Raw genomic sequence first — 15,949 nt, forward strand, 5'->3', positions numbered from 1 at the left:
TTCGGTTCAATAACAATAAAATTATTAGCTATTTTATTTATTTTTAATTTTTAATTTTAGTTATTTTATTGATTCCTTTGCTTCAACTTTCATAAGAATTTGATCAAATATTTGGAACTAAAATATTTGTGAATTTTTTGAATTAAAATAATATTTATGGGTCTTTTTCTGAAGTCATACTTGACGAGATGTATCACTTCAGCCTGGTGGAGGATTTTTCTCATTCATAAGTTTGAACCAATCTGTAAATACTAAACAGTTTTAGATTATGTAAGATATAGTATTATAGCTATAATCCTCTCCTACTCAAAGTATACACGAAATCCCAATATAACAATGTGATGACCTCATTTTCATACTTATAGGATAAAATCCAAACGAGAATTAATTACAAACTATTACTGCATATGCAAAACTAATACTTCTATTATTATTATTATCCGCATATTATGATAGCTGATTTTTTATACATTTAATTGGTTTTTCATGTATGTTCAATATAATGCAATACACCAAATCCTAATACATACTATGTGTTTATTATCATTTCCAAAAGTCAAAATTAAGAAAAAAAAAATTGATGGAATGAAATGTTCTCCACCATATTGGATTGACCACTGAGGACATCGAAAGACCTGACAGCAATTAAAAAACAATCTAAAAACAGTAGTTAAAGAAGTCATTCCACTACAGTCTTATAAAACTATTTTTGTCACAAAAGAATATTGTTATTAAATAAAGACTTTTTCTATTTATCAATATATTGAATATACAAATGTTGTCATGTTTTCTTAATTGTTCCTATCGTTAGGTAGATTAAAAAATGCCACGTTTAAGCAATTATTATTTATAAGATTATTGGAAATAAATAAAATTACCTGAATATGAGTTGGTACAGTTTGTAGTAATATCAATGCAGATTCTTGTAACAATGGCCACACTGATCGTAAAATAAGAATCACTAATAAGAGTGAAAGAGCTGGGTCGATGTAAAATCTGTAAAACAAATTATTGCTATGAATATTTTTAAAAGCTAATATTTTTAAAAGGTGCTTCCAAATGAATTTGTCTACATATGTAATATATTTAATTTTTTTACGCGAATTACAAAATATTTCGTCTTCCTACTTGACCGCAAACACGTGTTGAACATGGTGTTATATCTTAAATTCCTATGATATCATTAAGATGAATTCTGGTGATATGCGAGGAATCTCGATTACATGTAAATATACAAGATGTAGGTATATGTAAAATGTTCGAAAAACAATACACATATAACTACAGCAATACATGCAAGTCCTGGAAACAGTTTAGATAAACAAATACATAAAATCTGTTAATTTATATTGCTTTGTTCATGGGATATTCATAATGGTCTAAACCAGCAGTTCTCAGCTGGTGCGAAAAATAGGATGATTCAGGGTTAATTGCAGTATACAATGGAATAATAAAATATATTTTTTCTTCGGCAACTCAGTAGCTTACTGATCGTCGATCATCGATCGACATTTAATGAATTATAAACCACAACCACAATACCACAACGCATATTAGAAAACGCAAAAAAACATGTGTAGCAGAAATTTTGAGTGAAATCAGCACAGAATTTTCTCTTGTGTGCAATTTTGAGTAGAATAAGCTTAGATTTTTTTCTTATATGCACAATGAAAATTACTTTCTTCATTTTTAAAAATAAAAACTGTTAAGAATATAGTTCTGTAATAGAGTATAGTTTAGATACAATCTATAATTTTCAGTATCTATACATTATTATTATAATAATTTAAAGTTGCTGTTTCACATAAAATTTTCTCCTTTCCTCATCAAATTTTAATAGTACAGAATACAAATTTACTATTAATTTTATGTACGGTACAAGTGTTACCTGTAACTAATTCAATTTTCACCTGCAATATCCAAGTTCTTTTTAAATAAACAGTTATTGAGGCAAATTACACACCTAAAATTTCACTTACTTAAATTATGCCATCTAAATTTTATAAAGCTTCAAGAAAATCCAACCTTCCAACAAATAATTTAAATTGTTGCACTTTAAAACTTAAAAAATGTTCCTCAATTTTTATTCATTATTATCTTACATGTTAACAACAACATATAACATAATTAAAGTGTGTAAAATATTATAAATAATGCATTAAAAAAGAAACTGAAACTATAAATTATTTTCATTATCCAAAAATTGTTGAAGATCCTTTTTATTATCTGATAAAACATATTTAAAACATGAAATTATCAGACTGTGAATGCTATAATGTATATTATAATTACTATTAAACTTTCTACAGAAAACACATAAGGAAACAACTTTTTAAATCTAAAATTTCAAGTTTGAAAATGATGTAAATATAAAATGATTTATTCAGACTAATACAGATGAGTAAATTAATGTAAATAAGGAAATAAGGTTAAATCATTTGAAAAGCATCAAACATGATAATTAAAGATCTATTTAATTCTTTTATCATAATTCGTTGTTCACCATATCAAATCTACATACGGAAATTGCAGTAAAATGGTGAAGTTATTAAGCAAAACAGTAAAACACAAAACGCTCAAAAATGTTTCTCAACAACAGGTTCATAAATTTAAATCCGTGAAACGAACAACAAAAAGTACCAATCAGCTTTATTTATATTAAAGATAATCTAAAACTAGCATGTATATACTTATAAGATATAAATAAACATTTCACAAACCGTAATAAAAATGAATACACTTACTTTCTTATGTATGCTAATCGCATTCGGTTTTTCTCTTGTGACGGCTATTGACGAGCCTGTAAATAGGTTTGTGCATTTAGGCCTATTTTCATTCTCAAATGAATTTTTGTCAGTTTTTATACAAGAATGAAGTTTTATAACGTATCAAGGGAAATCAAAAACTTCTGGTCCAAAAATATTCTGCTGTCTCTTTTCTCAACCTTTTTTAGCCATATTTACTTAAAAATATGTAATTGTATAAAATAATTTTGCATGTCAAATCACGTGAGATATAAATACTTAAAATAAGCAAGTTTAAAATCTTCATACGCGCATATTTAAACAAATGGAAGAATAATTGAAGATGTAAATAAGCGATTCAGAAGTTGTGTACAATGATAAGGCTTGAATATGAAATGATTTTAAAGAATACAAAACATTATAGTATGTATTCACGTATAATTATAAAACATAGTATGTTCAATAAATCATTGGTGAGCTATCTTTTATAGATCTAATAGTATTGAAAATACCTTCAACGTCCAAGCTAAATGAAACACCATTTTATAAACAAAATAAATCTCATAATTCAAACATGGTATATAATGAACAACGTTCAGAAACATTGGTGATATGGTTTTTTGTATGTAATTATTATTTACATGCATGTATAAATATGTAGCAAATTTTAACAGTTTTTCACCTTGAAACTTTTAATAGTATAGTATATTTCTTTTAAAAAATATTAAACCAGTAAGTATCAATAGAAATAACGTCCCAAATCGTGAATTGATTTTGGGGAAACTCCTGCAGAGAAAGAATTGATGAGTCTTGTCTCTTGTACATTACTTTTTACAGAAGAGGTAAAAACAGCAGCCATATTGGTATACAAAAATGCAATTCCGTTGTTTAGAGATGATAGGAAGCAATATCTACTTTTTGTTTTTAAAAATATTCTTTGTATACTTCTACCTAATCTACAAGGTGCTATGAAGATCAATTTTGTAAGTTCACGTTTGAAGCTTTATGAAAAATACAGTTTTATGTACCCCCATTTTTTTTTAAAGTTCTAAAAATAAAATTGTGAAGTTAGGCCCTATAATTATACAAAGAATATTTTGAACAAAAAAGTATAACAAAACATTGCTTCTTTTCTTCATAATCTTGCAGTAGCACAATTACATTTTCAGGTAATATGGCAACTGTCCTCTGCCTATCTATAGAGTAATGCAGAAGAAATAAAAATTACCAATCTTTGTTCAGTATTTCTTAGTTTATCCCGGATGAATTCTATATGATCAAACTTGAACCGTCACTGCTGTAGACCCTTAAATTCAAAGTTTAACATAAAAAAATCTTTAAAATTTAAGTCTAATTTACCAGAATCACCATAATCTTATACAATTAGAAAAACCATTTGAGCCCTCAAAAATAGGCCGAAATGCATAAACTTTCTTTCTCTTACTTATGTTTGACAGAAGTTTTAATTCTCTAACTAACAGTTTACTGAAATTTAATCAACGTTTATTTGCCTGAATAACTTTTTACAATTTTGCAAATATTCAAATTAATAGTGAGTATTTCTAATAGAATAAAGTACCGTCGGCATAATCATCTCGATTACAATTTTAAAATATAGCTTCAATTGAATTAAAAGTAATTATTTTATGTATTATAATGAATTGTTCTTTGACTAATTGTTTGCTTATGAAAAGAACTTGTATGTCGTTCAGAAAGAATCATTCCTTGATCAAACTTTCAAAAAGTGTTAAACTCAAACGCTATAGTATGCATGTTAAATGTTATGCTGCAAATTTTAACAATTAGGAAGTTATGAAAAATTAAAGCTGAATTTTATGAATAGGATAACAATTGTTGAAATTAAAATAAGTTGAAAACCAAATTTTTCTTTGACGAACAATAACGATTAGTGAATGAATTGATTTAGTGAATAATTTTATAATTTATAACAGTAGTAGTAATGATATTAACTACTTTATTTACCCAGTTTCATATGTCTGTATTTTCTGCAGTCACTTTTCTCTCATCGTTTATATTTTTTTGAATATATCAACTATGTCTATGACATATTGTTTTTTCAAACAGCTTATCTTTAAATATAAGAACCCGTAGAATTATTTTATATAAAAAATATTTAAGCAATTGTTACTACTGAAGCACAAAATATCTTCAGATTAAAAAATGTAAAAAGAAAATGTTTGAAAATGGACAGTAATAAAGAAAGCAATATACAGATTTGTATTTCACGCGCAGAAATTTATAAGAAACATCTATTGCTAGGATGTTATAAAACATCCTAAATAATATTATAGAGCATGATAAAACAAAACATATTTTAGACAGTGTTAGTAATATTTGATGAATATGCAAGTGTAATTATACACTTTATACAATGGCAAAGTAGAATATCCATAAAAATCCTTAAAAGTAGAGAATAAATAATCTTTGTGTAATGCTTAAAGTATTACCAGTTTTAAATGATGCAACTGAAAGGGGAATTCTGTGACCATTTCATTTTCGAGAAAGTTGTATTTAAAAACTGTTCAATATATTTTTGAGGAAATATGTTTATAACATACAAACTGACAATTTCATCAATTTCGCTAATTAAGCATTTAATTAAGGTCATAAATCGGTAAATGTGATTATTAAGACTGCTAATATGTATTATGAATCGTTGTTTTTCATGATATATGAAAACAACTAGTGTATGTATAGTGCTAGTAACTCGTATAACAACGAGTAACAATATCATAAATAACATGGACTAATAACACACTTTAACAATATTAAAGTATTATATATTAAATAATAATTACATTTACAAATTTGTAACATTTATTAATTGTTTAATTACCCAATTGTTAAAATTATCATCTTTCCATTAACAAATTGTATTACAAAGTACTTTGAACCTTTTTCGGATTTAGTTTTTCCAACTTGTTTTTGTATATAGAATCATTCCCTGTACACTTATACCATCAATAGCGGGATATTTTGTATATCGAGTCAAATTTCTTATAAATATGTTATTTAATTCTACGTAGTAAATTAATTACCTGTATTCCCATTTCGTCAGCCAAACAATTAAAGCAGACACTATTACAATAACAGATCCTAGTGCATCCGAGAGTACATGAAGAAATACACCACGCATATTCATTTGACTTGCATCGTGTGAATGACCGTGTGTCCTCTTCACTTGAGGCGTTGATGGCCTATAAGCTTCATCATTTTCATTATCATCTGTCCCAACTAAGGTACTCAGACGATTATGACTTCGAGATATTCCATGCGAATGTGTATGGGAATTTCCATGTTCTGTAAGAAAAATGATATATTTTAGCGAAAAAGGAACGCATCCATTTTAAACATATTTTGTTTGGTTTATACATTTCAATACAAGAAGAAAAATATATTCAGAACTATATCTTTATTCAGATGCTGTACTCCATTACTTTCTCTAGTCTTTAAACAATTAATTAATAATTGATTTATAAATATGTATATTAAATAGCGCATAAAAATGTTGCGCTATATTTAGATGTATACACATGGGTCACATTGTTTTTTATACAATACTTAAAAAGACATTTCAATTTCACTGTGATCAGTTAGTAACATCCGAAGATTTAATAAAGTCCACAACTTTTGAAACTCTAGGAATTCTGTCTTTAACTTTGTAAGATCTTATAAGACATCGGTTGTGCAAGTAATGAATCTTTAATTCAACTGACATTTACTCTAAGGCTATGAAGTCTGTATTTAAATTTTTATTTTTATTTTTTGAACAAATCAATATTCACTGTATACATATTTTGTTTTTAAGAATATTTATATCTGGGGTATCATTTCATAATATTTTCAATGTAACAAATTAGCTGTGGTACTACAGCATTCTTTAATTTGTTCAACTCTTAACAATAATATCAAATAATCTTCTACATTATAAGCTTGAAACTTTAAAACAATACACAAAATCGCACCCTATAAAATAAATAAATTAATTAATTGTTCATGTGGCACAGATGTAACAGATATAGAGCAAAGTGCCACAAGTTTTATAGATATACTTAAGCCTCTAATCTCAGCTTATGGATTGCACAACATACATTTAACGCGGATAAAAGTGGCTTCAAAGTTGAATTGCATTTTAGATGTACATTAACTATAGCAGGTACAAAGGCAGAACAAACGTTGCTGCATCATCTAATGCGTATCATTCTGTCATTCATATTCGCTAGTGGAAGACTTTTATCTGCTTTACTTATAACACTGAAGGAATTTAATAGAAATTGCGGTCTAAAAGTTCTACAAACCCTATTTAGACCAAAAAATGTATACTAGCGTCATCGTCTGAAAAATTGACTACCCATATATTAAACGAATGATTTCTTAATGAGCATTTTCTAAATACTACAGCTTGAAATAATTTATTACTAGTTTCATGGATAAGTTGTTGTACTAGCATATTGCGGAGAAACATATCACCTAACAGATATACATATTCGCTATCCCTAAGAAGACGACAGGTATTAGTTCAACCACCTGACGTATACGGCTTTCGGACATGGAAACACTTCGTAAGAAGATTTTCTGGTCTTATCCATCTCTCAAATAATGACCTCAATTTACATTTGCTCAATAATATAATAAAACTGCAATCTTTAATTCATAATGAATTGTCTTTTCAAAAGTATATTAAGTTGTTTGCATAGGTATGGAATAAAAGTGGATATACAAAATAAGCCCAGGTTACTTTCAGAACCCAATAATTTTTGCTTTTGTAAACTGAAAGTTTGTGACGCTCTTACATTTATTCATTGTTCTTGATGTAAAAACTTCCCGTTTCTTAAATACCTTTTTGACCAGTTTCATTACCATGATTTGAGCTCGAAGATCTCTAGCGATAATTTATCTCCAGCAATAAATTAATAAACGTGTATAAATACACGTTATATGAGTATTTAATGTCGTAATATTCGACTTCTTGAAAATTGTTAAGAGTTAAATAAACCATAAAATGCCGCAATCTGTATTGAAATACCGTTTTATTATCCTGAACAGATTTTCCGTAACACTGAAAAACTTGAAAACGTATAATAGAAGAATATTACTCCAAATATAAATATTCTTAAAAAACAAAATATGCAGTGAATATAAATTAATTTGTATAACAAATATATGATACGAATACTGTAAAATATACATATACATAAACATGTATTTTATTACAGTACAGGATGAGTCACTTAAATCGACCGTCGAGATTATTTATTGTACGAATAAATGAAAAGAATAAATATTAAGTGAAAATTAAATATTTTTGTAGATGAAATAATTTGATAAATTATTAAATGAAATTGTACGCTTTTTTATACAATTTAAACAATTAACTACAGTTAACTTCAAATTATTAATTTGTAGCATCTATGTCTAACTGCGTCGTCTACGCAAATTTCTTCGGTTCAAACAGGTTTACCCTATGAGTTTGCTAAATTATTGCTGCAAAGTTTGGACCCAGACATTAACTCAAATTTGGACTATAAGTTTGAATTTCGGTGTTGCGAAAATCAGGTGCTTCTTTCGTAAAACACACGAACATCGAACGTTTTATCAATTGTCTTGTTTCAAGGTATTATAGAAAAGATTTCTGAGAAGCTGTTTTTCATAAATACTAACTCCGCGGCACCGCAATGTTGATACGAAGACTTTACGCGTGATCCATTTTGTTTCTATCAGCAATCAGAAGTAAAACGGTACGTAGCCTACCACAAATCGGTAGTAAAAATTCCAATAAATATTTAGAATAAGGGAGATACCTTGGATTTCGATTAGCTTGAAATATGATGTCAAGATGCGTTTTTGAAAATAATGGCTATTATGTATACCTTGAATGAAAATATAAACGAATGACTATGTGCTTCATTTAGCATTTGACTGTCTTAAGCTTATACCTACATATATTATCCGTTCATTAATACCCACATGTGTTTTCAAAGTACCCAAAAGGGGTTTGGAGTTATTATTGTGAGGGCGGAGAGGTTTAATGGGACGAAACCTCCCAAAGCAATACAGGAGATTCTAGTTGCAATTTATTCATTTTTAAAAATATTGGCAGTAAAGCGCGTTATTTTTTAACCGACTTCGAAAAAGGAGGAGGTTACTCAATTCGACCAGTACATATAAATTTTTTTTTTTATTTTTTTTTCTATGTATGCCCGCCGATTACGCCTAGCTGGATGGACCGATCGGAACGAAACCTTTTGCATCTGGTAGGTTCTGACTCCCCATTGGTACCATTATCAAAAAATTTTTCATTTTTTAATTGCAAAGTATTGTTATTGCAAAAAAACCGGCAACTTTTGAAATAAACTTTTCTCGATTTTAGTGTGCTTTTAATATCTTATCACGGACATGATTCTGAACAATTTTGTTCATATACAAATTTGGCGGAAAGCTTTAGTTTTCGAGATATTAGCGAAAAATTGTTGAAAATTGTTGAAATCAACTTTGGACGATTTTAATGTCCTTTTAATATGTTATCAGGGGCATGATTCTGAACAACTTTTTCCTTATCCGCAATTAAGGGGAAGCTTTAGTTTTCGAGTTATTAGCGAAAACCTATTGTTACTAATATATTGAATTCTGCGTATGCCTTCGTGTCTCTGGTGGTGTATGAGTCAACATGCAGTCGCCGATTTTCTACTGTTTCTACAAACACGTCTTGTCGGCCGAAAATCAGTATACATGTATAATAACTATTGTTATTGCAAAATCCTATTCTTGTATCCTATACAATTCTCCCCATTCCACTAAAAAGCGTGAAATAAAATAATTTTAAGAAAAAAAATACGCCGACTTCGAAATGCACTAAAAAGTATAAAATAATTTCTATTTCCTAATGAAGTAATTTCTATTTCATTCAATCATACAATTACGTAACAGATATGAATGAAACCTATTTACTCGTTAGGTAGCATATTAAATGCATTTCAACCTTTTCGGAGGCGGCGCAAAATTAAAAATACCTCAGTATTTTCGCCTCCGAAAAGGTTGAAATGCATTTAATATGCTACCTAACGAGTAAATAGGTTTCATTCATATCTGTTACGTAATTGTATGATTGAATGAAATAGAAATTACTTCATTAGGAAATAGAAATTATTTTATACTTTTTAATGCATTTCGAAGTCGGCGTATTTTTTTTCTTAAAATTATTTTATTCAAATATCTCAAAGACTAAAAGAATCAAATGTATAGAAACTGTATAGGAATATATAGAAACTGTATTTAAATGTATAGGAACAATTTGTTCAAAACGATGATCTTGATAATATTTACCAAAGTTCTATCAAAATCAAATAATGATCTTGAAATATTTACCAAAGTTCTATCAAAATCAAATGATGATCTTGAAATATTTACCAAAGTTCTATCAAAATCGACCCAATAATTTTTGTGATTATCAAATACACTCAAGCAACTTTTTCTTTTATAATAATGACTAGCTAAGTAGAGACTAGCAACTTTTGTATGCTTACCATGAAATAAACACAACCCAATTATATTTACTAATAAACCAAGTCCTCCAACTGCCACGAGCAATTTAGCTTCGTGTATTTCTTCTACTTCGATAAATCTTTTACATGCCTCCACGGTAATACTGAAACACAATGCGACTAAAAATACGGCATTTACCAATGCTCCTAAAACTTCAGCTCTGGCCCAACCAAACGTATTCTTAGACCATTTCTTTGGTGACATCTGCAAATTATAATAAAATTAATTGTAACAGCGATTAAAAAATACATCTTTTGAAAGGACATGTTTATAAAAAAAAAAATGATACAATGATATTAAAATAATTAAAAATATAATTTTATATTTTTTATTCACTACTAGAGAAGTATTATAAGATTTTAATGTTATATTGATCACACCGTAATTTGATGAATTTATTTCAAGTAAAAAATTATAACAAATAATGGGTTAGGTTGTTAGTAAAATTTGTCGTTAACTATAAGATATAAGTATAGTGATTTACAATTTTGTCAAATTGCAAATTGTACTTATTATAATTTGAAAAAGAAATTTGTTAAAAATTGTCACTAGGTATAAAATAAAAACGCAAAACCTAATAGTATAGCATAAATGAACTTGTAATGAAAAAATAATTATAAGCAACAGTTAATTATTCGGAACTGATACGGAATGCAAACGAAAAATTCTTTCAACAAAATTATTCTATAATGAATAAACATGTTAAAATTTTTCTTATTAAAACTAATAAGAATGTTTTTAAACACTTTACTCGTGTTATGATTGGCGTTTATGTAAATGTAAACGTCAGAATTCATTAGGAATTATGAGCATCGTTCCATTCGTTTTGAAAGTCTTTTCACCAAATCATTATGCATGTTTTAAAAAATCAGTGAAGTAAATTAAAATAAGTAAGTATAAACAAAAAAAATAACGTAGTTAATATATATATTTTAAAAATAATTCAAAAAATAATTTAGTACAGAAGTCCTTTATCTGCATTCATTATTTTAATAAAAAAAGATCAACAAAACTAATGATGAGTTATCATACATGATTTGCATACATGCATATGCAAAGTAGACCATATAAAAAATAGGGAAATACGAAACAGTCTTCCTTTCAGTTAATTGGCCTGAATATTTTTACATAAATTCTTTGCAAACTTCCATATAAAAAAAGATTACCAATTCATGAGTTATCTCAAAATTTTATGAGTAATAACTAATCTTTGAACTTACTATATCTCATGAACTATTAACTTTCTTAACATTTTACTTTAATACTTTTTTACGCAGAATGTTCTAAAGAGTCGATCTGTATAAAAAAAACTGCTCTTATGTATAAGATGTTACAATGAAAATATTAAATTTTATGTGTAAATTTTGGTAATAACTTTAGATAACACTCCGAACGTTAATATTCTTTTGACGTAAGCTCTGAGAAGTGGTAATTAGTAACTAGAAAAAAATGGGTGATTTCAAGTTGGCTGAGTTTGCAAGTGATATGATTTTTTTTGACATTTTAACTCGAACAGCAAGTCGATTTTCGCTGTTGTAAAAAACGCTGCAAATCATTTTACAATGAAAACATTTTTTTCGAGATTTTGATTTAACATAATTTTTCTACTACCGCATCATCGGCAAACTCTTCGAAAATTTGTTGCATTAAATAAATGTAAATTGAAATAAAATAATATTGATATTTTATTTTAATAAAAATGACATTCAATTTCTAGTAAAATAATATTTTATATTAATATTAAAATATTAATATTAATATTATTTAATTAGACATTTTATTAGAAATTGAATATTTAATATTAATATTATTTTATTAGAAATTTTATTAACAACTGAATGACATTTTTATTAATTTTCAAGGTTCAGTATATTCGTTGTAATACTATCCTTTTTAATATTAAATATTATTTTCTAAAATCAAGCGAAATATTCAGATAGATCGTAGAAAATTTGTTATGCAGTTAGCTCTAATAGCTTAATAAAAATATTTTAGATAATAATACATGAATTTTATTTAAAAATTAATGTGCTATTTCGACATAAAAAATTGAAATTAACCTCGTGTTTTTAAAGACTTGTTCATTGCTATTTTCATATTATTATCATTCACGAGAGATGAAATTCTTCGTGCTACAAAGGATTAAACGAAATTGACGCACTGCAAAAGACGCATTGTAAACGTCACGTTTTAAGGCTTTCCGATAAATAAAAAACAATGTCAGAAACAAACAAAAAAAGATACAAGAGCAGCCTTTTGATAAAATCGTCTTACCATGATTTATCGACCTGATAGTAAGTTAAGAGATAATTTTTTGAACAACGGAAAAGATCAAGTAATGATCGAGATCAAGTTCTTATATGTAGTCATATCAAGAAAAAGAAAAGATTAAAGTAAACCGAATTATTTAAATTGATAATAATAATATCATAAAACGTCAATCAATAACATTTAGAACACCCACCATATTAAAATATAATTACCAACGTTAGCTTATCTCATTTTTTAGATATCTTAAAATATACAGGATATTTCAAAAGAGCTGTTTTCAAGAAACATAACAAATTTTCCATAATTTACTATCAAGACAGTTTAAGAATGTAAAGTAGATTATTAGATGTAATTAGAATGTAATTGTATTAGAAAGCAATTAGAATGTAAAGTAGAATTACAATATTTAAAATATTGTATAAAAATATATAAAAGTATTGTATATTATATAAAATATATTTTCATCTGTTTTGTAAATAACATCATACAAGATTATACAATGTTTCAAGAAAAGTGTCTCTAATATTGAAATTAAATGCAACACTTTTCTTGTAATATGTTTATCCGATTTCAAATAAATAAAATTATAAATTTAACCTTGACTGGAGCAATCTACTCCTACTATAGTACCTAAGGGTTAATTTCTAAACCAAGTGATTTAGTCAAGAGAAAATCATTGTTCTTATAGTTGAAATAATAGTTGAAATAATAAATAATAAATAAATTTATACAAATAGATTCATCTTTGTCACAATAGATGCGATACATTTTCTTTTTATAGTATACCGATACATTTACAGGCAAAGATTTTTTAGCAGGTATATAATTACGTACTGAAAACTGATCATATGACGGGTTTACTTGTCACACCCGGTTAAGAGGTTATGGTATAACTTACTTTTGCAACACTTTGATACTGTCAGTAACAAAGGAAATATTTATGTAACAAGTATAACGTAAGAATATACACCTTCGTATTAATATTAAAATAAATGAAATTCATGATAAATATATACCTATGTAATCAATGAACTATATTTTAATAAATTTATGACGAATAGTGTATGAGAAAATACAAGAAAATTTGTGTAAATTAAAAAGTACTTACCTTTACAGAAAGAAATGCAACAACTAAAGCTGCTACATCAGATAACATATGAAAACTGTCAGCTATTAAAGCCATAGAGTTAGTCACATAGCCCACTACTATTTCCACCAAGAAAAATAGAGCAGTGAGCCATAACATCGTTAAAAGGCGACACTTTTTTCCTGTGTAACGACCCATAGTGTTTTTTGTACCTGAAAATAATTGTACAATAATATATTAGTATCACCAAAGATTATACTTTAATATATTTGATATAAGATTATAATTTAAATATACAATAATGCAGAGTGTGTCAATAAAATGTTTATGTAGATAAATATTAAACATGAAATTAATAGCAAATATATTAGATAAATTTGATGTTCACAATGATCACTCTAAACAGCTGTAATTTTAAAATAACTGTTTCAATATAATATCAACTGAACCTTCACAAAAATTATTGAATTATTGTAAAATAAATTAATTTTGTACAATAAATTTATTTATGTAATAATTTATACTATACAGTATTTGTATAATTGATATTGTATAATAATTTAAATGTGTATATGTTACGGTGAAAGACCGAAATCTGGTGAATGTCGACATTCACCGGTGAATGTCCGAAATATGTATGCCGAAATATGTATGCTAACTACTCTTATTTCGGACATTCACCGGTGAATGTCGACATTCACCAATTTCGGTCTTTCACCGTAACATATATATTTTATTGATACACCCTATATGCACAAATAAATTTATCGGGTTTTTCATTTTTAATTATTCGATACAATGAAAGATAGAAACTGGTCAACTTTGATAGTAAACACGAAACAAACTGTATGTTTTATAGAATCAGGAATAGATAATTATAGATCCTATTTAAATATTTTTGCGAATCTTGTTTGAAGTTTTGCCACTTTGTCAATGTTTATTTATTTAGAATTCATTAAGGTTTCAACCGCAGCAACATTCAAAATATTTCAAACGTGTTTTAGATTTTTTATTTCAAACTCAACCAAAAATGACACAATCTGTATAATTTTTAAAAAAAATCAGTTGCAAAATTATAAAAAAATTTTAAATTTGAATGACCAATTTTAGTAAATGTATTAGTAAATATTAAAAATATTAGTAAATATTCCATAAAATTATATTTAAAATTTTGGATAATTAATCAAAACACGATATTTGTAAATCTAATACTTTCTTTTGCAATGTACATATAGATAAAATCGGTTAGCAAGAACATACTCTTAATCTATAAGTATTTGTCTTCATTTAGTAATTAACTTTTAGCTAAATAATGTAGGTCAGAGGTAACAAACTGATTACCCCCGAGTCGCATATGATTCCTCACTTGCCTCGCAGAGCTATCGACCTCCTCTCTATACCTATTTGATACCTATATTTATTCTGTACATAATCATAGTACTATCAATTAAAACAAAAGATATATTCATGTAATGGTAATTAATCTACTGATAACAGAGAAATTAACTGACAAAGATGGTACTCATGCAACTCCCGAAGTGTGTCAGTTCTACCGAAGTGTGATGATTGATTTATGCCACACAAATTAATCTTTCGTTACATAATTTTGTAATTTTACAAAAGATACAGTAAAGATGCGGATCAGTAGTATCTCTGACCTTGATACATGCTGTCGAAGACAATTATTATAAATAATTTTTTCTACAGGTGTAACTAACATTTTCAAAAAAAGACGGCAAAATTCACAAAAATATTTTCAAGAGCACATTTTGCCCAACTCGATAACCTTCAAATATATTGCCAAAGTGACAAGTATTTTTATTTGAACTTTAGTTATTTCTATTTTTTTTTTTTAATTTAAAATTATTTCTTTCAACTGTATAAGTTGAAAGTTTATTACTGACTGTGTTATTATGTTTATTACTTAATAATTTGCGGACTTTCGAGATACAAATATCATGTATCAATATGGCATATTCTACTAATGTAAGTTCATTACATCGGCTATTTTTTAAGGAATAGTATTCCCAAGTATATTCTAATATATCGCCGTTATCATTTCTATGCCGTCACGTGAATTCAGCTAAATATAAATCCAAATGATGTCACTTATGGTAGTCGAATCTATCACTATGAAGTATAGTATGCTTAAGCGTGTTATACTAGAAATATTCCTAACAAAGGACAAACTGATGTCATACAGTAGAATATGTCATTCGTAATGTAGATTTAATCAAAGTATTTAACTAAATATATCTGAAACTAAGAACCGAAACCTATGAAA

At 27.1% G+C, this 15,949-nt stretch overlaps 1 protein-coding gene across 3 annotated transcripts in view; it reads right to left on the minus strand.

Annotated features, from left to right (window-relative positions):
* ZnT63C (solute carrier family 30 member 1) overlaps positions 1-15,949 on the minus strand; it is a 32,964-nt gene that overhangs the window by 3,643 nt on the left and 13,372 nt on the right. For all 3 annotated transcript variants that reach the window (XM_012280766.2, XM_076538675.1, XM_076538676.1), the window contains exons 2-5: positions 13,687-13,877; positions 10,289-10,511; positions 5,804-6,065; positions 879-996 (exon numbers count right to left, since the gene is read on the minus strand). In XM_012280766.2, the coding sequence (XP_012136156.1) occupies positions 879-996; positions 5,804-6,065; positions 10,289-10,511; positions 13,687-13,863 (780 nt within the window). In that variant the 5' untranslated portion in view covers positions 13,864-13,877. The remainder of the gene's footprint in view (positions 1-878; positions 997-5,803; positions 6,066-10,288; positions 10,512-13,686; positions 13,878-15,949) is intronic.

The sequence above is a fragment of the Megachile rotundata genome, chromosome 13 (genome assembly GCF_050947335.1).
Source record: "Megachile rotundata isolate GNS110a chromosome 13, iyMegRotu1, whole genome shotgun sequence".
Taxonomy (NCBI): domain Eukaryota; kingdom Metazoa; phylum Arthropoda; class Insecta; order Hymenoptera; family Megachilidae; genus Megachile; species Megachile rotundata.